Source organism: Ictidomys tridecemlineatus, chromosome 4 (genome assembly GCF_052094955.1).
Source record: "Ictidomys tridecemlineatus isolate mIctTri1 chromosome 4, mIctTri1.hap1, whole genome shotgun sequence".
NCBI lineage: Eukaryota > Metazoa > Chordata > Mammalia > Rodentia > Sciuridae > Ictidomys > Ictidomys tridecemlineatus.
Window position 1 is genome coordinate 56739432 of NC_135480.1, and position 27036 is coordinate 56766467.

Below are 27036 nucleotides of genomic sequence, written 5' to 3' on the forward strand. Positions count from 1 at the left end.
CTTGGACAAGTAAATTTATCTGAGACTGTTTCCTCATGTAAGTGGGGATATTACTACCTGCCTTTCATAATCAGGGAATAAAATTAAGTGGAATCATGTTGATAGAGTGCCTGGCACCTGGAGGTGGGTAGCATATGTTCTCTTCCTCCCTTGCACTGCTCACCTGTGTCTACCTCTAGCATTGTTAACTACCGCAGAGTATTGAAATTGCCAGTGTGTTAGTTTCCAAGACCGTTGTTGCCTAGAGGACTAGAATTTTGTCCTATTTAACTTTGTATTTTCAGGCTCTAGCTTAAGAGTTGACAAATAAGAATTAAATAAATGTTGTTGACAACCTCACGTTTACACTCGTTGTGATTTGTCTGTTATCTCCTTAGGCTGAAATATCTCCCCTTTCCATCTACAGCAGCGCGACATGCTGCTTTTCTCTCTCAAAGCAATTGGCGGGGCGGGGAGCTTTCTAACTCCATTACGACACTTAAAAGGCTGAATAAGGTAACTACTAAGTATGCAGATTGCCAAGAAGCTCGTAGTCAAGGAGGGTCGGACCGACGGCCCCAAAGCAAGGTCTAAGCGTCCATCTGAATGAAGTGTCCCAGACCCGCACTGTGTCCCGGATATACAGTGTCTCCCATCCGGGCAGAACTGCCATGGAGTGTTGCGGGGTGGAAGGTGGAATGTCTACAGCAGCAAAGCTCCCCACTGTTTTTTTTCCCTTTGGTTATTTACCTAACCCGCCCACAAGCCATGGGAGGAGGTGGGACCCACAGAAGAGCTGACACGGTGACAGGCGGGGCGAGTCGCAGAACGTGTGACGTCACCCCGGGTGTGCGTAGCGTGAGCGGAAGCGGAAGCGCCTCTGTTCGCCGCCTCTCCCACCGGCCCGATGAGCTGCAGCGGCTCCGGCGCGGACCCCGAGGCGGCGCCAGCCTCCGCCGCCTCGGCCCCGGGCCCGACGCCCCCGGTCTCGGCTCCCGCTGCGCTGCCCGTCAGCACCGCCGCGGAGAACAAGGCCAGCCCCGCGGGAACTGCAGGGGGGCCTGGGGCTGGAGCCGCGGCTGGGGTCACGGGACCTGTGGCGGCGCGGGCCGGGGAGCCGGCCGAGCGGCGCGGGGCGGGTGAGGGCCGGGACGGGTGAGGGTGAGGGAAACGTCTTGGACTGGGCCCAGCGGCGGGTGAGGGCAGAGGGTACCAGGCAGACCTAGCTGGGACCCTGCGCCCCACCTCTGAGTCTCAGTTTGCTGGTTCTCCTCCAGCTCCGGTGTCTGCGGGCGGCGCGGCGCCCCCGGAGGGGGCTATGTCTAACGGGGTTTACGTACTGCCGAGCGCGGCCAACGGAGACGTAAAGCCGGTGGTGTCCAGCACGCCTCTGGTGGACTTCTTGATGCAGCTGGAGGATTACACGCCTACGGTGGGCTTCCTGCCTGAACACGGCTATTAGGCCCACTGTCATAACAATTTTCAGCTACACCTGCGTGCTTTCCAGCGTCTTCTATTGTTTATTCCCTCTGCCCACCCAAACTACGATCTTCCATCTGATATGAAGACCAAATCTTTTCCCTTACCCTCTTCCCACTTAGCCCATCAGGGCACAGGGCTAACACTGACAGTTGTCTAATTGATTTCTCAGATCCCAGATGCAGTGACTGGTTATTATCTGAACCGGGCTGGCTTTGAGGCCTCAGATCCACGCATGTGAGTAAACCCAGGGCAGGACAGAGCTTTGGGTGCTTTGTATGGTTTGTTGTCCATCTCCTCATACCAGTTTTTTTTTCTCTAGAATTCGGCTCATCTCCCTAGCTGCCCAGAAATTCATCTCAGATATTGCCAACGATGCCCTACAGCACTGCAAAATGAAGGGCACAGCCTCTGGCAGCTCCCGGAGCAAAAGCAAGGTGTGAAGGGAAGCTCACTGAGTCAGTAACTACTCTCCACAACAGTAGAGGCTTAATTTATCCAGCAAACCCCTTTGGGGAACTGCATCCTAGGGGAGGTATAAGTCATACCCAGGGTCACCCACATGGGATTGGAATCTGGGATTCCTGTGCTCAGCTGGTACTCTTCCCTCTTCCCTCAGGACCGCAAGTACACTCTAACCATGGAGGACTTGACCCCTGCCCTCAGCGAATATGGCATCAATGTGAAGAAGCCGCACTATTTCACCTGAGCCACCCAACCCAATGTACTTGTCTGTTCCCATGTCCCCACACCAGCCTGTTTTCATAATAAACTTTATTGTGACAGGCGGGGCTGATCCCTCCCATGCTGGGAGACACCTTGTGGCAAGTGACAAAGCTCTGAGCTCAACCCCTTTTGGGGCCACAGTGGTAGGGATGGGAGCAGGGGTTGGCCCCATATCTGGGGTAGTACCATGACTGGAGGCAGGGGAGGCAACCAGAGGCCTGCTTCTCTGGGGAGGTGTACTCCCCCAACCATGTCTTGACACCTCTGGAGTTCAGGCAGGGACCTTCCAGTCCTATTTGTCCTGCATCTTTTCCAGAATAGGCACAATCATGTCAAACTTGGGCCGCTTGGCAGGGTCTTCATTCATGCAAATCTTCATGAGCTTACACACATGGGGGGAAATACCTGGTGGAATGGTAGGCCGAAGGCCTTCTAGTGCCACCTGCAAACGAAAGGAAAAACAAGGTGAGTCTCAGAATTTGAGTCCATCACGTGAGCAGAGGCCTCTGGTTCTTGAACAGAATGACTGAACAAATTTGGGAAGAGCCTAGGCTACTACGATGATCATTACCACCTTTGCAACACAAGTATATACAGTTCTACACTCACCTTCATTCCAATCTCCATATTGGAGAGGTCAGCAAAGGGTACCTCTCGTGTCACCAGTTCCCATAGAAGTACTGCAAAACTCCACATGTCTGCTGAACGTCTGTTTGTGTCTTCAGGCTTCTTCTGCAGAGCTGGGGGAATAGCCATTGTTTGTTTCACCTGTCTAGCCTATCCTGTCTCTGCCCCCTCTATTATTGAGCTGGTCCGCCTCTACCTCCCAACGTGATGCCCTCACCCACCTTCAGGGGCCACCCAGGCAGGTGCATACATGCGCCCAGGGCATTGGAAAGAAAACTTGACATCGGCCATGCTGATTCGGGCAGTCATGTCCTCGTCAATCTGAGAAGATACGTGGAAGCAGGTGAGTCCCATTTTAGATAGGCAAAGGCTTTTGGGGCCTGGGACAGTAATGAACTTGATGGCCTCACCATTACACTTCGACTGTTGAGTGCATGTCGTGGGATGAGGGGCTCTAGTGTGTGCAGGAAAGCCATGCCTCTTGCCATATCTAAAGCAAACTTCACAGCTTGGCTCTGGTCCACGACAAAATCTAAGGGGAGGCAAGAGTTAAAACAATTTGAAGAAGACGTGTACCCCTTCCCCCAGGCCCTCCCTGACAAGTTCAGCATTCCTACTCACTGGTGCCTTCATGTAGTACATTGTAGAGGGATCCATATGGCATCCAGTGTGTGATGAGTGTAGGGTGAGGAGCAGGTGGAGACTGGCAGGCACCTAACACTGGGAGCACGTTCGGGTGTGAGAAAATCCTGGGAGAGGGAAGATTGTCCCTGGCTGAGAATTATGATAAAAGATCTCCCCTTTCTGTACCATTCAGAGTTCCTGGGAACCAGCAACTTCCAGTTTAGACCTTGCCCCACCTGAGCCGGGGACACTCCTCATTGAAGTCCCTGCTTTTCCTTGTACTCCAGTCTCGAACCTTCAGCACCTTCACGACAATGTCATTTCCCTGCCAGCGGCCCTTCCATAGCTGAAGGACAAGTACAGGTTAGGAGGCTTTAAAGCCACCACTTCTTTGTCCATTAACTGGGAGGAAATCTTAAAAGCAGGTGCAAAGCAGGTAATTTGTGGGAGTTTTGGAAGGGAGGGACAAGAAGGGGAAGAGTCACCTCTCCAGAGTGATTCTCATTGAGCTTCGCCAGAAAGTTGAGCTGTTTAAAGTCAATGCCCGAGTGTTTGTTCAGGGTCCCGTTTCCTAAGAATATGGGCAGGTCAGGCACCCAGCGTTGCTCTAATGCAGCCCAAGGAGCCCAGGATAACACTATTTCAACCCCCCCCCCCTCCACAACAGTGACTCACGGGGCCGAGTACGGGTGGTCCCCTTCCAGAATGTGTCCTTGTATGGAATACGGTTGAGATTCTGACCCATCTTCTCTGCCCGTTCTGGGGAAGAAAAACAGCCTGAGTTGTGGTAAAGAGGAAGGACACAGGCAGGGAAGGACAAATCAAAAGAACCAAGGGGTAAGGGATGGACCTCGGAGAAGCTCTCTCAAGGGTGCCTTGGCTTTGTCTACAGGCATCTCGCCATACTTGTTACAGATGCTGACAAGGGCTCCATTAGCCACCAGATCCTGGAATGAAAAGGTGGTTTTGATGAATACCCCTGCTACTTCCCTGGCAGTCAACAATCCTTTTGAGTGTCACATGATAGTACCAATAGGATAGGTTGAGGTTTTAGGCTCACTTTGCTTCTTACTCGTCCCAGGACTTGGGGCCTGAGTACTCACCTCTGCCACTTGATCCTGGCCCCAAAAACAGGCATAGTGCAGAGGCACATTCCCATGTTCATTCACTGCATTGATGTCAGCCTTATACTGCAACAGCTGGGCCCCATGGCCAGACAAAAAGAAGAGATAGAAGGTAGTCAGTCCCAAATGTGTTCCAGCATGGAAAATGGGAAGGCACCTTAGATTATAAGTGCCTGCTGACCTCATGGTATGTCTGTGATATGGGTGATGGAGGGTTTTGTGCCTACCTTTTGTACAATATCACGATGTCCGTGACTAGCTGCCAGATGCAGGGGGGTGTCGTCCCCACGGTTCATCACATTGATCCGTGCCCCCCTCATGATCAGCATCTCAACCACTGCAGAGCGGCCCTCTCGGCAGGCCCAGTGCAAGGGAGAAAAGCCATGATCATCCCTTAGAAAAAGGGCAAGAGTCACTGAGCTGAAGGTGGTCTGGGAAAAAGCTTTGATTCATGAAAAACGGATGGTTGTTCTGTACACTCTCTGGTAAGGCTCCCTTCTCTAGGACTTCTCATTCATGCCAGCAACTTCCAATTGTCCAATTCACTTTCCCCTGAGCTTGACACCCAACCAACCATCTAGAAAACTTAACTTCATGGGAAAGGAAACAGTGTTTAACTCTGATATTGAAACTAATATCTAAAAAGGAATGGAATTAAAAATGATGTTTTGGAGGGATTTACAAAGAAAAGGGGAAATGCTTTTGATTACTATGAGAAAACACCACATAAAACATGATTCTCCTACTTAGCAGTAATGGACAGAAAGTATGAGAATGGTTGTTTAGAGTGAAAACCATCCCTGTTTTTTTCTTTTCCCAGGGCATATGTTTTATAAAGTAAAAGAAGTGTACAAGCAAAACAATTGGGTGGGAGCTAGGTTGGCCTGACAGCTTGGAGCCATAAAAGGAAATTCCCTCTTGTCCTGGGCTTTTGATCTGAGGGGCGGAGCAGGGGGGCGGTCCCAAGCCCTGGCCACAGCCTCCGGATGCCTTACTGCTGTGGTCACTTCCTGCGGGGGCTCTAGACGGGGAGCCTGGAACAGATCAAGGGTCTGGCCACCCAGGTGCCCCAACGAGTTGAAGAGTGTGTGTGTGTGGGGGGGATGGCGGGGCAGGGGGGTTGCTTTTAACGAAATAATTTCCCTTCCACAGTCTGTCCTCTTCTACTCACAAATAGCCAAAGTTTTCCCAGGAGGTGGGTATCTCTGGAAGCTTCACCCTCATCCCCCCAGCTTTGCCTCCCAAACCTTCAATTTATACTGTTATCAGCTTCCAGCAGTCTGTGACCCCAAATTTGACGGCATAGGTATGGGCAAAAGGATTCTGTCCACTGTCAGGCTGCTTGTTACTTCAAAGTCTGGACTATTATCTCAAGTAGGCCTGCAGGGAATTAACCACCACCTCATATCCAGCATATAGACAGATTGGGCTCCAACACTCTAGTACCTCAAACCAGCAATGAAATCTTCCGATATCACCAATGCTACCTCTTCACCTTTTGGCAGTGAGGAATCTTCAAATATGTGTGTCACACTGGGCAGCTCTGCCTAAACCTCTAAATTTCCTCAGAACAGAATAATTACTGTACCCACTCTCTTATCAGAGTACCCTTTATGAATTATATGGGAAATGAAACTAGTGATTTTGCAAATTATTAAAGAAAAACAGCATAAGACTATTGGAACCAGTGCAGCCTGGACTAAGATGATAGATGATCCTGATCTCTCAAACCTAAAGAATTAATCCCACACTTTTAAAAAAAAAAAGCTAAAAAATTAAAATCCACTATCCTGAATTGCCAACACTACTGCTTGTCTTGGTTTCTTGCGTCAGGCAACATTGAAAACTAATCCACATTTATTTTCTCTTATTTCCTCACCTCCCATTTACTTTCCACCTGCCGGAGTCACCACCTTGAGGACAAAGATTATCTATGGTTGTGGGACTAGCACCCACCACAGGAGGTATTCAGTACAGTTCCTCAATTGAAGGAACCCTATGTAGTTTGTGATCTCTTCACCAATTAATCATCTGAAACAGCACTCGGAGGTCATAAAATATATTCTAATTGTAAATGCAACAGTAACTTCAAAACGTTTAGGTTCTTTGACTTCTCAGTAGCCTATACTATTATTCACCATTCCCTCTGTTAATACATGTATTCTCTAACCTTTATTTTGTATTTCTTCAACTTCTGATTGTATCTTTTCAGTCGGCCAGGCTTTTCATCTCCTACTGAGACAATCTTCACTATCATGTACATGCTACTGTATCTCCAATCTGCTTACAAGTCAGATCGATCTCCTGAACTCCAAATCTATGTTAACCTACTTAACATTTCCAAGTTGCTGTACAGTCACCTTAAGTTTATATGTACAGAACAGAAAGCCTCAACCTTCAGTTTTCTCCATCTCAGTAAAAGCAACCACTAGATCTGTTCAAGTGCCCAAGTCAAAGCCATCCTTCATTTTCCACACCAAGCCCATTAATTTTTCATCCTTAAGATTTCTGGAAGCTGATCACATCTCATTTTTCACCTTCCCAAATGTGATCCAAAACATCACTTCTAGGATGAACTAGGAAATTGCATGCTTTTCACAAAGCATCTAAGATGATACTCATGGAACATCTTATCACTACACAACCTTAAAACCAAGCTCTTAGAATAGAAGCATGACTCCTGCAGGTCTCTCCAGCCCTTTCTCTCGTTCTTTTTCACTTATACCCAATGCTCCATCCCACAGAGCTCTTCTATCCTCCAGCAACATGTAACTCCAGACAATATCCTGGCATTCTGTGCTGTCTTGCCTCCTAACGTTTGCCCATGTAGTTCATTAAGGCTATGAAGCTCTTTGCACCTCTGCTTGTGAAACGTAACAGTTAAGATTCGGCGCAAACACTGCTTCCTCTGTGGAGACCCTTTGCCCACGACAGGCTGTGCTTAGCGCTCATTACATTGGATGGCTAAGTCAGCAGTCCCCCACTGGATGTGAGCACCCCACATAGTGGAGAAAGAGACTTCCAACCGCTTCAGCTCACCCCTGGTTGAGATCGTTCTCCGTGTTGTCCAGCCACAGGCGTACGGCAACCGCGTTGCCCTCCCGGCACTGAGTGAAAATGTCGTCCATAGCAGCGTCCCGGCGAGGGGGAAGCCTGGGGACTGTGGGGGTTGAGCCCAGGGAAGGGGGATGAGCCCGAGCTTTATCCGCTAGAGGGAAAAGTGTTGGTGCTGAGGAGGGGGCTGGGCGTTGTGCCCTGGATAATAGTGGTCTGTGAGAGAGTTCAGGGAGAGTGGATAATCCCCTGGGCGCGAGGGAAGGAAGGTCCAGGAGGGGTAGGAGTGATCACGAGGCTATCTCCAGAATCCAAGTCGCACAGCAGGCGCGGAGACCCTACCCTCGAACAGCGCTCTGAGTGGGGGGGTGGGGGATGGGGAAGTGGCTCTGGCTCCGTTTACCCTGGGAGACCGGATGGGGGTCCTTCCCGAGGATCGCTCTGGTTCCCTACTCAGAACTCAGGCTGAGTGAGGAGTAACGGGTTGGCAGTCTTGGTCAGCGGGCGCCGGTCCTCCCGCACTCACCGGGTCTCGGGCTGGAGGCGCCTTCTTCGGGGAACTCCCGTCCGGCCGCGCCCGCCGCCCGGCCCCGCCCCACCCTGGCCCTCTACGGCCACCGCGGGCGGCCTTCCCTCCCGTCCTATAACCTCCCTTGCCCTTCTAGCCCACGAGAGCCTACACTCGATGGTTTCTGCGTCACACAGGCCGCTCTAGCACCGCTGTCCTTACTCTTTGGTTTCCGGCTGTGTCCTGGGGCGTCAGGACGTTTTGACTTCCGAGACGCTCTAGGCACGTGGAGAGTAGGGTGGGCTTTGCCACTCTGCCCTCGCAGCCCACATGTTCGAGGAGCCTGAATGGGCCGGGGCGGCCCCAGTAGCCGCAGGCCTTCGGCTGGTAACCCCACAGACTCGGCCAGCGGCAGCCTCGCAAATCGAGGTAAGGGACTCCATAGCGGTAGCGGGATTGCATCAGGCCGCGAATCAGACCCTAATGGATCGCGGTGATGGGGCATGCCTTGCCTGTACGTTTGGGAGAGCGGGTATTTACAGCACAGTAGGTGATCTGAAGATCTGGATCCGAAGTAGTTGGTTGAGTAGAATTTGTTGAAGAGAAGGAGTTTCCTAGGATAGGAAAGGGGCAAGGAGCATTTGCTGTTCTGTTAAAATCCATGGATTGGAACACCGAGTAAATGAAAGGGGGTGCTGTTGAAGAAGTAGAAGTTTTGCATATGTTGAGGCTACAGAAGTCAATGAAGTGTGTTTGGCAGGGGGGTGATTTTTTTCAGATTTGAATTTTGAAAAGGAGTTCTCTTCCTCCCTTCCTCTTCCCTCTCCATTCTCTTCCATCTCTCTTCTCTCGAGGTTTTGGGAATAATCCAGGACCTTGGGCATTTTGGGCAAGCACACTACCACTGAGCTACATCCCCAGCCTTGAAAAGGTTATTATTGGTTGCAGTGTGGAGAATAGATAATTGAGTGGAGAGAGTAAGAGTGGGTGACAGGGAAGAGTTGTCAGTATTGCTATTCAAGGGGGTGTGGGGTTGATTGAGAACCTTCAAGGTAAATACTTAGCCTAGGAGCACTCATTAGGACTTTTAATCCTGAATCAGCTTTCCTTTTCCTTTAACAGTAGACCTTTTCTTTTCAGGCTCAGTAGATGTGAGGACTGCTGTACTTCACAGGCTTTTTCTATCCTTCAGTCAGTCTCCAACATGGACTGCCTACTTTGTTTTCATCCCCATAGCTCATCAGCCTAATCCAGGCCACTGGTCTCTCTGTGTAGCTTCTTCCTTTCAGGATGTTCTGTATACTGCAACTATCACATTTACTACATGTAATCCTGTTCCTCCTGTGTTGAAGAAACCTCCCTACTTCTAAAGGTATCAGCTGGAGGTAAAAGCCTGAAACGAGGGACTGGAATGGTCTCACTTTGGTTCCCTTGCTTGTGGCCTTACCACACTCCTCTGGGGAACCTCAATTACTAATCATTTACACATTGAACAGAATAGGGTAGGAGGTTTTTCCGGCTCTCTGGCCTTCCAAAGGTTGGGGTGGTGACATGAAAGTTCTGGATCTGGAAAACTTCACAATTCTCAATTGAAGTTGAGTTGGAAAATCCAGATGCCTCTGCCAATATCTGAACCAAGTCCCTATCTCTCCTTTCTTGTCCTCACCCAGTCTCACCCTATTCTCATCCTTTGTTTTCTTCCAGGGTTCCAAGCGCCGCCAGCTTTTGGCCACATTACGGATCCTAGAAGCAGCATCTCTTTCCCAGCAACCCCCTGGTAGCCCACCTGGCAGTGACTATGAGGAGGAGGAAGTTGTAGAACAGAAGAAACAACTGCCAAAGGCCTTGTTTGCCAATTCCTCTGCTAAAGGAGGGGGAAAAAGGAAGAAAAAACGTCCAAAACAGGGCCCACCTTGCAGTGATTCTGAGGACAAGGAAGTAGAAAGGAAGAAGTGTCACAAACAAGTTTTTGACAAAGATTCTGCTGAAGAGAAGAGAAAGAAGAAACACCAAAAACAGACTTCTTCAAACTCAACCCAACACCTGGACAGTGTTGACCAAACAGGTACATTGGATATGTATATGTACATGTAGTGGAGGGATCATTCAGATGATTGCACAGAGGATATCCACCAAAGGCAATGAGTACTTTTATCCAGGCCAGTCTGTCTTCAAGACTATGGCCAGAATTTAGGGGACCTTGCCTCAAATAATACCTTCCTTTCTGCCTCCCTGCAGACCACGAAGCCTGGAAGAGTACTGCTACAAATAACCTGCCCAAGCCAAGCCTTGGATCTCCTTCTCCTAAACACCCGAGTACCTTGAGCCGCAAGCAGTGGCGGAATCGGCAAAAGAATAAGCGGAGACACAAGAACAAATTTCGTCCACCTCCAGCACCAGACGAGCTTCCTGCCAAGGACTCCACAGAGGACACAGAGGTGCCTCCTGCCCCCACACCAAACAGCCAAGAGACTCGGGCAGGAGCCCTACGAGCCCGCATGGCCCAGCGGCTGGATGGTGCCCGATTTCGCTACCTCAATGAACAGTTGTACTCGGGGCCCAGCAGTGCTGCACAGCGTCTCTTTCAGGAAGACCCTGAGGCTTTCTTTCTCTACCATCGCGGCTTCCAAAGCCAAGTGAAGAAGTGGCCACTGCAGCCAGTAGACCGCATTGCCAGGGATCTTCGCCAGCGGTGAGGGTGGGGTCTTTGAGAAATGATTTGGGTCATTCAAGGGCTCAGATCAGACCAATGTGTGACCGTTCTCTTCCATTCCCAGGCCTGCATCCCTAGTGGTGGCTGACTTTGGATGTGGAGATTGCCGTCTGGCTTCCAGTATCCGGAACCCTGTGCACTGCTTTGACTTGGCCTCTCTAGATCCCAGGGTCACTGTGTGTGACATGGCCCAGGTAAACCCTTGTATGTATCTGGCCTGTACTCTTTAGTCCCTCTTCCCCCCATTCTAGTATCCAATCCAGTACTGAATATCTCTTTCAAGCACTATATGCTTCATTCAATATTTCCACTCTCCACAGGTGCCTCTGGAGGATAAATCTGTGGATGTGGCTGTATTTTGCCTTTCACTGATGGGAACCAACATTAGGGACTTCCTGGAGGAGGCAAATCGGGTATTGAAGCCAGGGTAGGAGCCCCTAGGATTTAGATACATATATATGTGTATGCATGTATCTACACATTTACACAGAACTTCCTCCTCTTCTCAGGGGTCTTCTGAAAGTGGCTGAGGTTAGCAGCCGCTTTGAGGATGTTCGGGCCTTTCTGGGGGCTGTGACCAAACTGGGCTTCAAGGTCATCTCCAAGGTGAGAACCTCAAGAAGTTTGTTTCTATTTTTGTCTTATGTATAGTGTTCAGGAAGGAGGCATAGACATGTGAAATAGACATTTTTCTCTCTAGAGGCACAACTCTCAGGAAGCCCTATGAAGCTGTCTTATTAGCGGAAGGATTTAGAGGGAGGTGTTTTGAAGAGTTGTGTGCATTTGGAGCTCACTGGGTCTTTTCTTCCCCTAGGACCTGAGGAACAGTCACTTCTTCTTGTTTGATTTTGAAAAGACTGGGCCCCCTCGGGTAGGGCCCAAGGCTCAACTTTTAGGCCTGAAACTTCAGCCATGCCTCTACAAGCGCAGGTGACCTTTGGACACTCCCTGAAAGGGGAGGCAGGTTCAGAACTCTCAAGACTGAATCCAGCCAAGCTGTGGGCCATGACCTAGTATTGCCTTCCCTCTGTCCCAAGAACAAAGTATGATAAAACCCCTGTCACAGCTCTAAGTGAAGTCTTCTCAGTTACAAGGAGCATAACATCCCTTGTGCAAGCTAAAGAATAAGAAATTTGCTGTGAGAAAAGGAAGATATCTGAGGAATATAGATCTTTAGACCTCATGAAAACTAGTTGGTTTGGAATTGAAGGTTCTCTGGATTTGGCTCTTCTTTCCATCTCTCAGAAGACACATGGGCTTTTTGTCCTGATCTCTCCACTGTGCTCTTTTCTGATCTGTACTGACCAGCCTCTGCTCACTTCTGTCTGCCAAGGCCTTCAAGACTGCAGACAGGTAGCTTGTCTGTCATGGCAATTACAATCTTGGCCTACTATTTACAGCTGGAAGTCATGTAATCTCTGATTATCACATTTCTCTCTTGGAAAATGCTAAAATTTCTGTCTTATAGCATTGTTGTCTGGGTTAACTGAGGAGGTCTATAGCCAGGACTGGAAACATAGAAGGTGCTCAATAAACTAACTCTGTCTATTATATGTTGTCTTATTGTTCTTTGAAGACCTTTCTTGGAGCTGGTAGAAGGCTGAAGTGAATAGATTTGTTGACTGAGAAAGACTCTGGGAGACTTAAGGTAAAGACTTTCAAGAGACTCATTTCATGAGATGCTTAGAGACTCAATGTATTTTGAACTGTCCTTGGAAAGAGGTAGTCCAGGAGTTGAGTTTCTATTCATACACAGCTAGTTGATATCACACTTGTATAGGCAATTGTGCTGCTTATGGTCAAATCGTCTGTCCATTGTTTTTGCCTTGTAGTAGGCCCAGATCAGCATGTCCTCAGAGGCTATAGGCAAGCAAGTCTAGTGCTAGGGAAATTTGAGATAGGATGACAGATCCTAAGCCTCCCCTAGAAGGTAGCTGCCTTGGGCCCAGGTGTAAAGATACAGCCTCTTCTGTCTAAGAACAAATCTGAGAGTGCCTACTAGAAAAACATAGGTAACAGGGCTCTGAGCCATTTGGATGAGCTGTGAACCATTCAACATAAGTAACACAGTGCCTTTGCATGTTTTGTTCTCTACTGACTTTAGCAAAGTTTTTCTCATCTGACTTTAGGAAAGTTTGTCATCCTAAATATAGTCGTTTCATATTCTCCCACTCCCAAAGCAGAATTATTTTTCATCTGTGTTCTCAAAGTATTACACAAAGAGTTAGCATTTAAATACTGTGTGTTGTAGTTACTCTGTTGATTAGGCTTCAGTCTTCTGAGCCATATTTGTGTTTCCACAGCTTATCACCTGAGGTATAGCCAATGTACTCATTTACCTAGGGAAGGCTAAGAAATGACAAGATATATTCGAGTTGAGATTGATGAGAGTAGCAGTACTGTAAAAGTCTAGGTTTGTAGCATAAGACCAAAGTGTTGTGGACTAGTGATGAAAGAAGTAGGAGAACTTCATTAGATAGAATTGGTGGGATGTCAAGGGTGATTGAAAGAATGGAATCTGCAGTAAGTTCCAGGTTTCTGGCTTGAGCAACTGGGTGGGCTGATGATACCTGTTAAAAGTGTTCAGGTACTCATCAGATGTCATTTGAAAGTGAGACAAGCTAGGGGTAATGGTGCATGCCTATAGTCCTAACTACTGCAAGGCTTAAGCAATAGCTAGAACTGGGTTGTATTTGCTCATTTGAGTCCAAGAGTTTGAAATTAGCCTAAGCAACATAGTGAGACCTGTCTCAAAAAAAGAAAAAGAAAGGAAAGAAAAGTATGAGACATGGGTGAAATTGTGCTAGGGATTTGGGGATGTAACCTAGAGGTGGTAAAGTTGATGGAATAGATAAAGTATTATTGATAGGGAAAAAAAAAAAAAAGAGAAAGTGGCTCAGAATTGAATTCTGAAGTGCATTTAATAGATGGACAAAGGAAAATTAACCAGTAAAGGTGACAAGATGAGAAGGTTGAACCATAGAGGAGTAAAATCAGAAAAGTAGTTTTTTTAATACAGGAGGAATGGGCACATTGTCAACTATCATATGCTGTTGAGAGGTCTATTAAAATGAGAGAGAAGTCAGATTGCAATTGAGTGAAGATTGCTGCACAATGGTGAGGGCGGTTTGAATTTGTCATATTCTTGAATTTACAGTTTTACCAGTCCATCTAATGATGTGGTTGTCCTTATCTACTCAGGAATCTGGATATAACTGTGAAAGATGTGAGTATTATGGGATCATCCAGAGTTGATGTCATGCAACTGAAATGAACAGATAATGAGGAAAGGAGTTTTAGGCTATCACATGTAAGTGATGGCTATGCTCAATTGTGGAGTTTTGTAGAACAGGTAAGAGAGTGGAGATCGGAGTAGGTTTTTGTATGGCAAGTTGTACGATAATCAGACAAGTGACCTGGGAAGATGGGAAACTTTCAGAAATCAGAAGCCTGAATTATTAATTTTAGAAACAGCAGCTCCAGGTGAGGGTAGTCTAGGGTGTGTCCAGTGGGGTAAGTGCCTAAGAGGCGTGAAAGGGAGGTTGCCTGGAGATTGAATAATGAACTGAGGGTCAGGTATTATGGGGAGGGGGTTGTCTGTGTAGATTTGAATTTCTCCAGAATGATAGTAAAGTTGACAGTGGAGCAGGTACCAACTTCTTAACGGGAGGAGATGCTCCAGAAGATCTATGGACAAAGAAAGGGAGGGAGAGGGCAGGATGGCATTTATTTCAAAAGAGCAGAATTTATACAACCTACTAGAAAGACTTCCATGTTAGGGGTAATGTGAGCTGGTGAGTGGAGCTGGCTGCCAGGCAGCCAACATAAAATGCTCTGACAGTTCTCTCCAGTTTCATGGAACTTATTGGGAGACTATTGTGGCATGAAGTAGGAGCTTCCTGTAATAACCAAGTGGGAGGCAATCCATAAAGATTAATAAATGTGTTTTGAGTATCAAAAGTATCTCACTGTAGGATACACAATCATCTTTCATAGCTAGCTCCACATTTGCCTTTTTTCCCAAATGTTACTAACATTCATAGCTCTGGAGTATTTCCTATGTTTTCTCATTAAACTCAGCAGGCCAGCTGAGGTCTGCCTTATAATTTGGATACTCCCTTTGCCTATTCTGATTGCAGCCACCTGAATAAACATCTCTCTGAATCTGACTCAGGCCCTACTGTCATCACATCAGTCATCCTGATTCTAAAAGCAGGACTCTCTCAAGCCTGATCTGGGTCCTGCCTTCTCTGTCATCAGCTTCAGGACAAACTTGTTCAAGTCCATTCTTGGGCTTCAATGTCTTTTGTTGAGAGTCCATACTAATAGAAAAATAATGTATATTTCATTAAGGAATAATAGCTTGCTCACTGATTAAGGAACTGGAAATCTGTGTGGCTAAAACTGATTGAAGGAGGGACAAGAGTAGTAAGAGATAGATTGAATTAGAAGGGTATTACTGCTAGAATATGAAAGGCAGTGGTTCTCAAACTTTAGAGTTCATTAGAATCACCTACAAGGCTCATTATTGTGCAGATTTCTAGCCTTTTCCCTGAGTTTCTGGGTCAGTAAATTAAGATCAGTCCCCACAAATTCTTTTCTGGTTTGAATTTTTTCAGTGAAACAGGAAGCAAATTGAGGTTTAAAGGAAAAGAGAAGTAAATATTATTTCTAGGAGAATGGATGAAGGAATGATTGAACTAGTGCTGGCAGCATTTATAGCATACTAGAAGTTCAAGTCATAAGTAAAAAGGATGGGATAGGAGCAGATTGGTACACAATTGTTTTTCAGAAAGTTTGTTTCTCAGTGAAACCGTGGGTCTGTCAGAACCTAACCCCTTCTTTAGGGAGGGGCAGGATTTTGCCCTCCTACTTCAAGTCCCTTGGAAACTTCATTGGGACTATTTAGGGAGCATGAGGTACTTATTCCTACAGCCGAGGAATGATGAGTTTGGAGTCTGATCCCTACCCTGGAAATGTACAGGGCAAGTAAAGGCTCACAAACTCTTTCAGTGGTGGGGTCAAGAGATTGCTGCTGCTTTGACATTGGTCTCCATTTCCAGAATTTCCTCTGGCAAGTGCTGCATGTGTGTATCCTCTTTCCTTGCAGGAAAGAGGGAACTGTGGGGTTGGGTCTTCGGTCTTGTCCAATAGGACCATTTTGAAGAGGCTAGGAGACTTGGCACAGATAAGTGAGGAGTGTGCCATGTGGGCTGGGGAGGGAGTTGCAGGGTTCCACCCAGAATATATATGTATCTACCAAGGTCTCTAGATGACAGCAGGGATTTACCTATGAAATATCTGTCAGGCACATAGGACACATAACCTCCCAGTCAAGCCAGACTGTTTTACCCCCTTACTCTCTCTCTCTCTCTCTCTCTCTCTCTCTCTCTCTCTCTCTCTCTCTCTCTCTCTCTCGACTTGGGCACACAATAAATAGCAGCAATTAGTTGGAGATGAAGTATGGGAAGAAAGAGCACTCCTCCATTCCCCAAAGCAGGCTCCTTGACTTTTAAGCGGGGCAGAGCTGAGAGGGGAAAAGATTTAAAGCCATGACAGGTACAAATTATTTATTGTTAGACATATTTAGATATTATTTGAAATTATGTTTTGTCTTTAAACTGGTCATAGAACTACAGGCTTGGTGGTTCACACCTGTAATCCCTGCAACTCGAGTGGCTAGGGCAGGAGGCTTGCGAGTGCATAGCCAGCCTCAGCAAAAGTGAGGCACTAAACAACTCATAGAGATACTGTCTCTAAATAAATACAAAATAGGGCTGTAGATGTGGCTCATTGGCAAGTCCCCCTGAGTTTAATCCCTAGTACAAAAAAAAAAAAAAAAAACAAGAAGAAGGAGAACAAGAAGAAGAACTGTTAACTAAGAATCTCACAGACTTGCTGCGGCTTTTCTCCATAGCAAGGAAAGAGTCCTCTCCAATGAATACAGTTTGCAGAGATGGTAAGAGAAAAGAATAAAGTTGGTTTGGATGTCTATCAGTCTGGGCGTGGTCTTGTTCAGCATCCCTTTTAGAGGTCTGCGAGTAAATAGGTCTTGCTTCCACAGTTGTGTGCTCCTGCTTTTGCTTCCATAATACAGTCCTAAGCGAACACATCTCCAAAAGAAACAACATGATTTTGGCAGAGACAACAGTTCAGCTTCAAACACTAACCCATTATGTAATTGCACAAAGCCCTCTATAACTTCTACAGACAGAAACTAGTAATTAGAGCCTTTCATTTCCAGATCATTCTCTTTCCAGGTGACTTCTCTGACCAGCCACCTGGTTCCAGGACATTTTACCGCTGCATTAACTACCTTACTGGTCTAATTGCTTCTGCTTCCCAAAGCAATTCATTGTGCACATAGCCAAGTGATCTTTTTAAAATGTAAATGAGATTATGTCATTTCTCTGCTTAAAATCCTTCAATGGATTCTCATTGCCTCCAGAACAAAAAACAGACTTCTTCCCAGGCCCTGTGTGATCTTGCCCAAGCCTTGCTGTCCAACTGTGCCTTAACCCACTCCTCCCCCTCTCTCAGAACTCCAGCTACACAGGCTTTCCATTCGTTTCTCATGCATCCCAAGTTGTTTCTACTTTAGGGTCTTTTACACATGTTGCTTCATCTACCTAGAACTCTTTCCCAGGTGAGTTCATTTTCATCTTCCAGTGATTTTTTAGGATGCACACACACAGACCCACACCTCAGATAGAACCCCTTTTGGTTCAATGTATTGCATTTATCTTCTCCCACTCTGGTTTGTCTTTTTACTCTCATTACGGGTGCTTATTGATGAACAGATTTTTTTGTTTGTTTGGAAGAGAGAGAGTTGCAGTGTTTTGCACAGACTGGCCTCAACAGCTTGGGCTCAAGCAAATCTCCTGCCTCAGCCTCCTGAGTAGTTGGAACCACAAGTATTCATGGTATGCCCTGAGCAGAAGTTTATAATTTTATTATATATTTTTAATTTCGGGGGTTTTTTTGTTATGCTTTTTAGATATATATGACAGTAGAGCATATTTTGACATACATCCATGGAGTATAATTTATTCTAATTAGGATCCCATTCTTACAGTTATACATCATGTGAAGTTTTACTGGTCGTGTATTCATAAAGACATACGAAAGTTATGTAGATACATTCTATCATCTTTCCTATTCCTGTCTTCCCTCCCTTCCTTTCTTTTTTTTTTTTTTTTTTGGTACTTAAGGATCGAACCCAGGGGCACTTAACCATTGAGCCATATCCCTCAGCCGTTCTTTATATTTTACTTAGAGACAAGGTTTTGCTAAGTTGCTGAGCCTGGCTTTGAACTCATGGTCCTCCTACCTCAGCCTTGCCAGCCAGTAGGATTACAGGCGTGCTCCATTGCGCCTAGCTCTCTCCATGTTCTTGATTGTTTCCTTTGATGTGAAGAAGCTTTTTAGTTTGATAAAATCCCATTTATTTATTCTTGATTATACTTCTTGTGCCTTAAATGTACTGTTGAGGAAGTCAGCTCCTAAGCTGACGTGATAGAGAGTTGGGCCTATTTTTTCTTCTAGTAGTCATAGGGTCTGTGGTCTAATGCCTAGGCCCTTGATCTACTTTGAGTTGATTTTTGTGCAGGGTGAGACATAGAGGTTAAATTTCATTCTACTACATATGGATTTCCAGTTCCCCCAGCGCCATTTGTTGAAGAAGCTATCTTTAGTGTATGTTTATGGAGCCTTTGTCTAGGATGAGATACCTGTATTTATGTGAGTTTGTCTCTGTCTTCTGTTCCACTGGTCTTCATGTCTATTTTTGACTGTAGTTCTATAGTATAATTTAAGTTCTGGTATAGTGATGCCTCCTGCTTCACTTTTCTTTTTTTTTCTCATTTTTTTATTGTTTTATTTTTTAAATACATGACAGCGGAATGCATCACAATTCTTATTACACATATAGAAAATATTTTCATACTTCTGTTTATATATAAAGGATGTTCACATCAATTCATGTCTTCATACATGTACTTTGGATAATGATGTCTATCACATTCCACCATCCTTGCTAATCCCCTGCCCCTCCCTTTCCCTCCCACCCTTCTTCCCTATCTAGAATTTATCTATTCCTCCTATGATCTCCCTCTACTACCCCACTATGAGTCAGCCTCCTTATATCAGAGAAAACATTCGGCATTTGTTTTTTTTGGATTGGCTAACTTCACTTTGCATTATCCTCTCCAACGCCATCCATTTACCTGCAGATACCATGTTTTTATTCTCTTTTATTGCTGAGTAAAATTCCTTTGTATATGTATGCCACATTTTTTTTTAATCTGTTCATTCACTGAAGGGCATCTGGGTTGGCTCCACAGTTTAGCTATTGTGAATTGTGCTGCTATAAACATTGTTGTGGCTGTGTCCCTATAGTATGCTGTTTTTAAGTCCTTTGGGTATAGTTGGAAGAGAGGGATAGCTGGGACAAATGGTGGTTCTATTCCCAGATTTCAAGGAATCTCCATACTGCTTTCCATATTGGCTGCACCAATTTTCCTGCTTCACTTTTTTCGCTAAGGATTGCTTTGGGTATTCTGGGCCTCTTTTATTTTTCCAAATGAATTTCATGACTGCTTTTTCTATACCTATGAGCAGCATCATTGGAATTTTAATAGGAATTGCATCAAATCTGTATAGCACTTTCAGTAGTATGGTCATTTTGACAATATTAATTCTGCCTATCCAAGGACATGGGAGATCTTTTCATTTTCTAAGGTCTTCAATTTCTTTCTTTAATGTTCTGTCATTTTCATCGTAGAGGTCTTTTACCTCTTGTTAGATTGATTCCCAAGGTTTTTTTGTTTTTTGTTTTTTTTTTTGACACTTCTGTGAATGGGATAGTTTTCCTGATTTCTCTTTCAACTGATTCATCATTGATGTGTAGGAACTCAATTTATTGGTGTTAATTTTATGTCTTGCTATCTCTCTGAATTCATTTATGAGTTCTAGAAGCTTTCTGGTGGAGTTTTTTTGGTCTTCTAAATATAAAATCATGTCTTCAGCAAATAGAGATAACTTGAGCTCTTCTTTTCCTATTCATATCACTTTAATTTCTTTCTTTTGTCTAATTGTTCTGTCAAGGGTTTCAGGGACTATATTGAATAGAAGTTGTGAAAGAGGGCATTCCTGTCTTGTTCCAGTTTTTAGAGGGAATGCTTTCAATTTTTCTCCATTTAGAATGATGTTGGTCTTGGGTTTGGCATAGATAGCTTTTACAATGTGGAGGTATGTTCCTACTATCTCTAGATTTTCTTGTGTTTTGAATATGAATGGATGGTGAAATTTTTCAAATCCTTTTTTCTGTACCTATTGAGATAATCATGTGAATCTTCTTTTCATAAATTTTCATAAGCAATGCCAGTATTTTATTAAGAATTTTTGTATCTATGTTCATCACGAATATTGATCTTAAGTTTTCATTTCTTGATGTATCTTTGTCTGGTTTCAGTATCAAGGCGATGCTAGCTTCATAGAATGAGTTTGGAAGGGTTCCCTCCTTTTCTATTTCATGGACTAATTTGAGGAGTATTGGTATAAGTTCGTCTTTGAAAGTCTGGTAGAACTTGGCAAAGAATCTGTCTGGTCCTGGGCTTTTCTTTTTTGGTGGACTTTTGATGTCATTTTCAATATCATTGCTTGAAATTGATCTGTTTAAATTTTCTATATCCACCTGATTCAATTTGGGTAGTTCATCTCTCTCTAGAAATTTGTCCATATCTTTGTGATTTTTCCATTTTATTGTAATTTCTGATTACTCTTTGTATTTCAGTAGTTTCTATCATATTTCCTTTTTCATCCAAATTTTAGTAATTTGAGTTTTTTTCTCTATTAGTTTGACTAAGGGTTTATCAATTTTGTTTATTTTTTCCAAAGAACCAACTTGTTTCATTTAGTTTTTTGAAGCTTTTTTGTTTGTTTCAATTTCATTGATTTCAACTCTGATTTTAATTATTTCTTGTCTTTTACTGCTTTTGGTGTTGATTTATTCTTTTTCTAGGGCTTTGAGATGTAATGTTATTTGTTGACTTTCTATTCTTTTAACAAATGAACTCAATGCAATGGACTTTCCTCTTAGAACTGTGTTCATATTGTCCAAGAATTTTGATATTTTGTGTTGCTATTCTCATTTACCTCTAAGTATTTTTTTTCTTTCTTTTTTTTTTGAATTTTCTTTTAAGCTTTCCCTGTGAGCTCAAAAGTTATTCAAGAAAGGTTTTGCTAAACAAAATGAAGCACGCTTGTCATTACATTAAAAGGTAAGAAAACAATTTAAGGAGACAGCCAGCATCAAGGGCCCAGAAACACTGTGGTGCCATAGGTCAACTCACTCAGTCAGACATATGTATACCAGTGTGAATCTTTAAAATTCTACCCCAGTCTTGGCCTTGCCCCCACCCCCACCCCCCACCCAAAAAAAACTAAAACAGAAAAAAAGAAAAGCATCTGCCTCCTTCCAGCACCCAGAGACAGTTCCCAGAGTTGTCTCTGAAAAGGAAAAAGTATTCATTATGATTTTAGGCTACCATGTGTTTTTTTAAGACAATATAAGGAAAGGAAAAATCAGAATATTGACCAAAGAACAGTGACCTCCTGCTGTCAGCAAGCCTCTTCAGGGCTTGGTTTTCATGTGTCCATCTGTGCCCTGGGAGTCATCTTGTCCTCTAGGGTCCATCCCTCCCTGGTTGCCAGGGTACCACCTCACAGGGGGTTGGCCAGCACCTTTTTCCATGGATTTATCATGCTGGGGTGGAACTCGGTGTGATTCAGGGTTTGCATTGTTAGGGGATCACTCCTCATGAAGTGCTTCTCACACAGTGTGGGTCCTGCAGTGGCCAGTCAGCTCATATGAGCTGGAGAACTTTAAGGCAATCTGGCCACGTGTGGGGAAAGGGCCGTTCATTCTGTAATGGACTTTGAGATGAGAGCATTTTCCATAGACTTTCTCACAGCCAGTGTAGGGCCATTTCAGGCAGGAGGAGGGAAACTGGCTAGGGGTACTGCTAGGACCCTGTGGAAAGGACTCTACCCTGATTCAGTGGTCACTTCGCTGTTGGATCCCATTTCCTTGTCAGGACTCTCCAGACTGTGGCTTTGTACACGGATGGGGTCTGGATCGGTCCATATTTTTAAATTTTATCCCTGATTTCTTCTGCTATTCTTTGGTCATTTAATAGTGTTATTATTTAGTCTCTAGGTATTAGAGTAGTTTCTAGTATTTTATCCTTGATTTCTAATTTCATTTATTTATGATCTGATATAATGCAAGGTATTTTCTCTCTGTCCCTCTTTTTTTTTTTTTTTTGTATTTGCCAAGAGTTACTTTGTGGCCTAAATATGGTCTATTTTAGAGAAGGATCTATGTGCTCCTGAGAAGAAAGTGTATTCAATCATTGATGGATGTAATGTTTTATATGTCTGTTAAGTGTAAATTATTATTTGTACTTTTTTAGTTCTGTAGCTACTTTATTTAGTTTTTGTTAGGAGGATCTATCCAGTAGTAAGAGAGGTGTGTTAAAGTCACCCAGAATTATTGTGTTGTGGTCTGTTTGATTCTTGAAATTGAGAAGAGTTTGTTATATATGTAGATGCTCCATTATTTGAGGCATAAATATTTATGTATATCTTGTTGAAGTATAATTCCGTTAAGCAATATGAAATATCCTTCTTTGTCCCTTCTGATTAACTTTGGCTTGAAGTGCACTTTATCTGATGTGAGAATAGAAATCCCTGCTTGTTTATGAAGTCCATGTGAATGATATGTTTTTTTCCCATCCTTTCACCTTTATTCTGTGGATATCTTTGCTTATGAGGAGAGCTTCTTGGAGATAGCATAATTTGGTTCTTGTTTTTTAATCCTGTCTACCCAGTCTTTATCTTTTGATTGATGAATTTAGGCCATTTACATTCAATGTGATTATTGGAAAATGATTTTTATTCCCTGTTTCTGGTTTTTAATTTGAATTAGTTTCTCTTTGATTGACTGTTCTTCTAGTGTAATTCTTTCTTTTGCTAGTTCTCAATTTTATTTTTCATTTCTTCTGTATGAAATATTTTGTTGAGTATGTTTTATAGTGCAAGCTTTCTAGTTGTGAATTCTTTTGACTTTTATTTATCATGGAAGGTTTTTATTTTATTGTCAATTCTGAAGCTTAATTTTGTAGGATATCATATTCTTGGTTGGCACTGATTTTCTTTCAGAACTTGCTGTATATCATTCCATGTGCTCTTAGCTTTAGGGGTCTAGGTTGAAAAATCAACTGATACCTGGATCGCTTTTCCCTCTCATTTTTCTCTGGTAGACTTTAAATTGTATTCTTATTCTGTACATTAAATATTTTCTTCTTCCTCCTCCTCCTTCTTTTCCTCCTCCTCCTCCTCTTCCTCCTCTTCTTCTTCTTCTAGTTGAAAGTGGACACAGCTGAGGATAGAACCCAGGGCCTAACATGCTAGGCAAGCACTCTACCACTGAGCCACAATTCCAACCCTAGGTATTTTCTTAATAATGAGTCTTGGCATGAGTCTGTTGCAATTTTCTATATTTGAGGTCTTGTAAACCTCCTATATTTGATTTTGCATTTAATTTTTATTAGGTTTGGGAAATTCCCACATATTATCTCATTGAAAAGATTTTGCATTCCTTTGGTTTTTATTTCTGAACCTTCATCTATCCCAATAAATCTTAAGTTTGCTCTTTTCATGTTACCCCATATTTCTTGAAAGTTCTGTTAATGGTCTCTTTTTACTATGATCAACTTTATTTTCAAGATTATATATTTTTTATCATTGCCTGAAACTCGGTCTTCCAAGTGCTCTAATCTTTTGTTCATCCTTTCCATTGAATTTTTTTTTTAGAACTTTTTTTTTTTTTAGTTGTAGATGGATACCTTTATTTTAGTATTTTTTAATGTGGTAAAATAAAAATAAAGATAAAAGAATACAAGAACCAATCCTATATGAACTAATCAAATATCTTAGTCCTCAAAGTACTGGTCCATGAAAAGTAACTGCCTTCAAAAATTGCTAGAAATATGAGAACCCAATGCCTCATGCATGTGAGGCAAGCACTCTACCACTGAGCCACAACTTCAGCTCTCCACTGAATGTTTAGTTTGTTTTATTGATTTCTTCATTTTGAGGATTTCTGCCTGAGGTGGGTTTTTTTTTTTTTCCAGAATCACTCTCTTTATTAAAGTGCTCTTTCACTTCCTCTATTTTTTCCCTTAAATCATCCTTTACCTTGCAATCAATTTAATTATGAACATTCTAAACTCATTCTCTGACAATTCTTCCACTGTGGTGTTGATGGATTCTGTTATTGAAATATTTTGGTTTGCTTTGGGTGATTTGTTTCCTTGCTTTTTTATGTTGTTTTTGTGTCTACCTAACAGTTGGTTTTGAGGGAGCAGAGTTTCTACCCAGTGGACGTTTAGTGTCCCTGAAGGTTTCCAGTGCCTCACAGTTTAGGGGGAGACAGATAATAACAACAACCAAAGCAATCAGTTTACAGCATTAAACCAAATAGATCCTACTATAGCATCTAGAATGTTAATTGTCATAATAATCAGAAATGATATGATCAGTTATTGCCCACAGTAAAAACAGTAAGTTTATAAAAGAGTTTATGATTTCAAGTGGTGAACAGGGATAGAACAGTAGTGATGTAGATGTGATGATTATTAGGGAGGGGAGAGAAAATAGAAGTAAAAAATTAAAGAAAGAATGAAGGGGAGCTGGGTACAGTGGTGTAGACCTGTAATTCCAGCAGCTCTGGAGGCTGAGACAGGAGGATCAGGAGTTCAAAGCTTACCTCAGCAATGGCGAGAGCTAAGAACTCAGTGAGACCCTGTCTCTAACACATCTAGCTGGGGATGTGGCTCAGTGGTCGAGTCCCTCTGAGTTCAATCCCTGGAACCCACCAAAAAACTTCACTCTTTTGAGTGAAGGAGCAATAAGTAGAGATTGGCTGTTAGCAGAGGAAAAGAGAGAGAGAGAGTTGAGGGAAAAAGATAAGTGAGAGGAAAAAAAATGTGTAAAATAAAATTAAAAAATAAAGATAAAGGAATACAAGAACCAATCCTAAATGTACTAATCAAATATCTTAGTCCTCAAAGTACTGGTCCATGAAAAGTAACTGCTTTCAAAAATTGCTAGAAATGAGAAAAAAAGAAACAGTTATGTATATGTATCTAGTTAAAGATAAGAGTTCATTAAGAGTAAAGAAGAGAGATGGGGGGGTGGGTAGAAAAGAGTTTGTAGATTCAAGGACAAAGAGGCAAGGTAGGATATGTTTATGAAGGAGAAGAAGAAAAACATAGAAACAAAATAATTAAAGGAAGAGTGAAAGAATACTAGAGTTTGGCTGTTAGCAAGAAAAAAAGGAGAAATAGAAACAAAGGGAAACAGATTTGTAACAACAGAAAATCAATTCAAAATTTACTAATCAAAATCTTGAATCCTCAACAGCAGGGAACAATAACTACCTTCAAGAAATGCTAGAAATGAAAAAGCAGAAACAAATATGTATGTGTACAAATGTATAAATGTCCATCATTTATCATCAGCATACATTCAAAAACAAAATAACAAAATAGTCAATAGTAGTATGTGCCAAACCATCTTTCCATTACTCAGCTCCCCTTATCTGGATGGTGTTGAGAGCTGTGGAAGATGCTTTCAGCTTCACTTACAGGGTATAGTTGCCATTGGGTTCTATGAGATGAATTTCTGTAAGTGAAGCTCCCTGGGGTACAGATTAGGTCTGGAATTGCTGTGTTAATTATAATAACTTTCAAATAAATATTAATATACAGTACAGTAACCCCCACATTTTTCTTTCCTAAAAGGACTCTTGTTATCTTTTGCATTTCCATAATAGTCAGGTTCCTTAAACACTGATGGAATATTCTAAAGCTGGCTCAGTTTGAGGAAAATCAATATATTTATTATACTCAATCTTATAATTCTGTAGTCTATATGTCCATTTCTTTAATTGCTCTCAGTAATGTTTTACATTTATGTATAAATTTCCTGCACATCTTTTGTTAGATTTGTTTCTAGGCATTTACTGTTTATTTTAATGAATTGCAAGTGAGAGCTTTCAAATTTTCATTTTCTGCTTACTCATATATGGAAATGAAGTAGACTTTTTTTTTTCCTGTGGTGACCATGAAGCAGTACCCTTGTTAACTTAATAATTTATCTGCAGCTTTAAGTTTTTCCTACATACATTATTTTTATATAGTCAGTTTTATTTCATTTTTTCCTTTCACATTTGATTTCACTGATTTTTTTTTTCTTTTTGGGGGGTGGGGTGGGGGTGGAGTGGGGGTTAAGCCCAGAAGTGCTTTACCATTGAGCTACATCCCCAGGCCTTTTTATTTTTTTTTATTTTGATAGAGGGTCTTGCTAAGTTGCTGGCTTCAAACTTGCAATCCTCCTATCTCAGCTTCCCCAGCTGTTGCAATTACAAGTGTGTGCCACCATACTGGGCTCATTTATTTATTTATTTTTGTTTTACTCTACTGGCTAAGAAGTCAATTTCTATGTTCAGTAGAAGTGTTGGAGCCCAGTGTGGTGATGTAAGCCTATGATTTTCCAGTGACTCAGGAGGCTGATGCAAGCCTGGGCAATTTATTGAGACCCTTTTTCAAAATAAAATTAAAAACTGGTGGTGTAACTTGGATGTAGAGTGCCACTGGACTCAGTTCTCAGCTCAGTAACAGGGGAGGGGAAAAAAAACTGAAAAAAAAAGTGTTGGTGGAAGTCCTTGTCTCATTCTCAAAATCGAAGGAAAGCTTTCAGCATTTCATTACTAGGCATGAATTTTGCAACAAGGTTCTTGAAGTACTCCTAGATTAATGACTTGTTGTTCTAGTGTTTTTTTTTTTTAAATCATGAATTGTACTTTGTATTCTGTCAAATGCTTCTAAATTGAGATAATCACATAATTTTTTTAATCAGTTAATAAAGCAATTAGTAGATTAATTTTCTTACATCAAATCAACCTCAAATTCTTGGAATAATATCAGTTTGATCGATCCTTTTATATATTAAAATAAGCTTATGAGTGCATGTAAATATTTCACCATAAAGCATTCTCCTTTCAACATAGTGCTTTTATGATTGATTCATGTTGCTACATGTATGTGGAAATCTATAGCTTATTTTTCCTTCTTCTC

The 27036-nt window shown here is 43.0% G+C and overlaps 3 protein-coding genes and 1 pseudogene across 9 annotated transcripts; 2 read left to right on the forward strand and 2 right to left on the reverse strand.

Moving 5' to 3' along the window:
* Positions 1–837: 837 nt before the first annotated feature.
* Taf10 (TATA-box binding protein associated factor 10) lies at positions 838–2243 on the forward strand. The gene is made up of 5 exons (XM_005341113.4): positions 838–1118; positions 1257–1411; positions 1631–1695; positions 1781–1895; positions 2078–2243. Exons 1-5 carry the CDS (start codon positions 887–889, stop codon positions 2165–2167), a joined length of 657 nt encoding a protein of 218 aa, XP_005341170.1. The 5' UTR covers positions 838–886; the 3' UTR covers positions 2168–2243.
* Positions 2216–8297, reverse strand: Ilk (integrin linked kinase). Of its 6 annotated transcripts, none has more exons than XM_005341114.5 (13): positions 8140–8297; positions 7599–7719; positions 4787–4952; positions 4539–4634; positions 4286–4382; positions 4111–4194; positions 3921–4006; positions 3672–3781; positions 3433–3560; positions 3222–3343; positions 3033–3132; positions 2794–2924; positions 2216–2626 (listed from the first exon to the last, which is right to left on the reverse strand). In XM_005341114.5, exons 2-13 carry the CDS (start codon positions 7685–7687, stop codon positions 2477–2479), a joined length of 1359 nt encoding a protein of 452 aa, XP_005341171.1. In that variant the 5' UTR covers positions 7688–7719; positions 8140–8297; the 3' UTR covers positions 2216–2476. The 6 variants fall into 6 exon arrangements, with proteins under 6 accessions (XP_005341171.1, XP_005341172.1, XP_005341173.1 ...); XM_005341115.4 differs by having other exon boundaries at positions 7599–7767; positions 8140–8276; XM_005341116.5 differs by having other exon boundaries at positions 8017–8244.
* A 22-nt stretch (positions 8298–8319) lies between these two features.
* On the forward strand, positions 8320–12385 carry Rrp8 (ribosomal RNA processing 8). 2 transcript variants are annotated; one of them, XR_013437776.1, is made up of 7 exons: positions 8320–8550; positions 9826–10186; positions 10360–10813; positions 10899–11028; positions 11155–11247; positions 11344–11440; positions 11649–12385. XR_013437776.1 is itself a non-coding variant. In XM_005341112.5 (7 exons), the coding sequence occupies exons 1-7, from the start codon at positions 8452–8454 to the stop codon at positions 11766–11768; spliced, it is 1368 nt and encodes a 455-aa protein (XP_005341169.1). In that variant the 5' UTR covers positions 8320–8451; the 3' UTR covers positions 11769–12385. The 2 variants fall into 2 exon arrangements, 1 of the variants encoding a protein (XP_005341169.1); XM_005341112.5 differs by having other exon boundaries at positions 11155–11261.
* Positions 12386–21392: 9007 nt separating this feature from the next.
* LOC110597100 (Krueppel-like factor 9 pseudogene) lies at positions 21393–23566 on the reverse strand (annotated as a pseudogene).
* Between the last annotated feature and the right edge of the window lie 3470 nt (positions 23567–27036).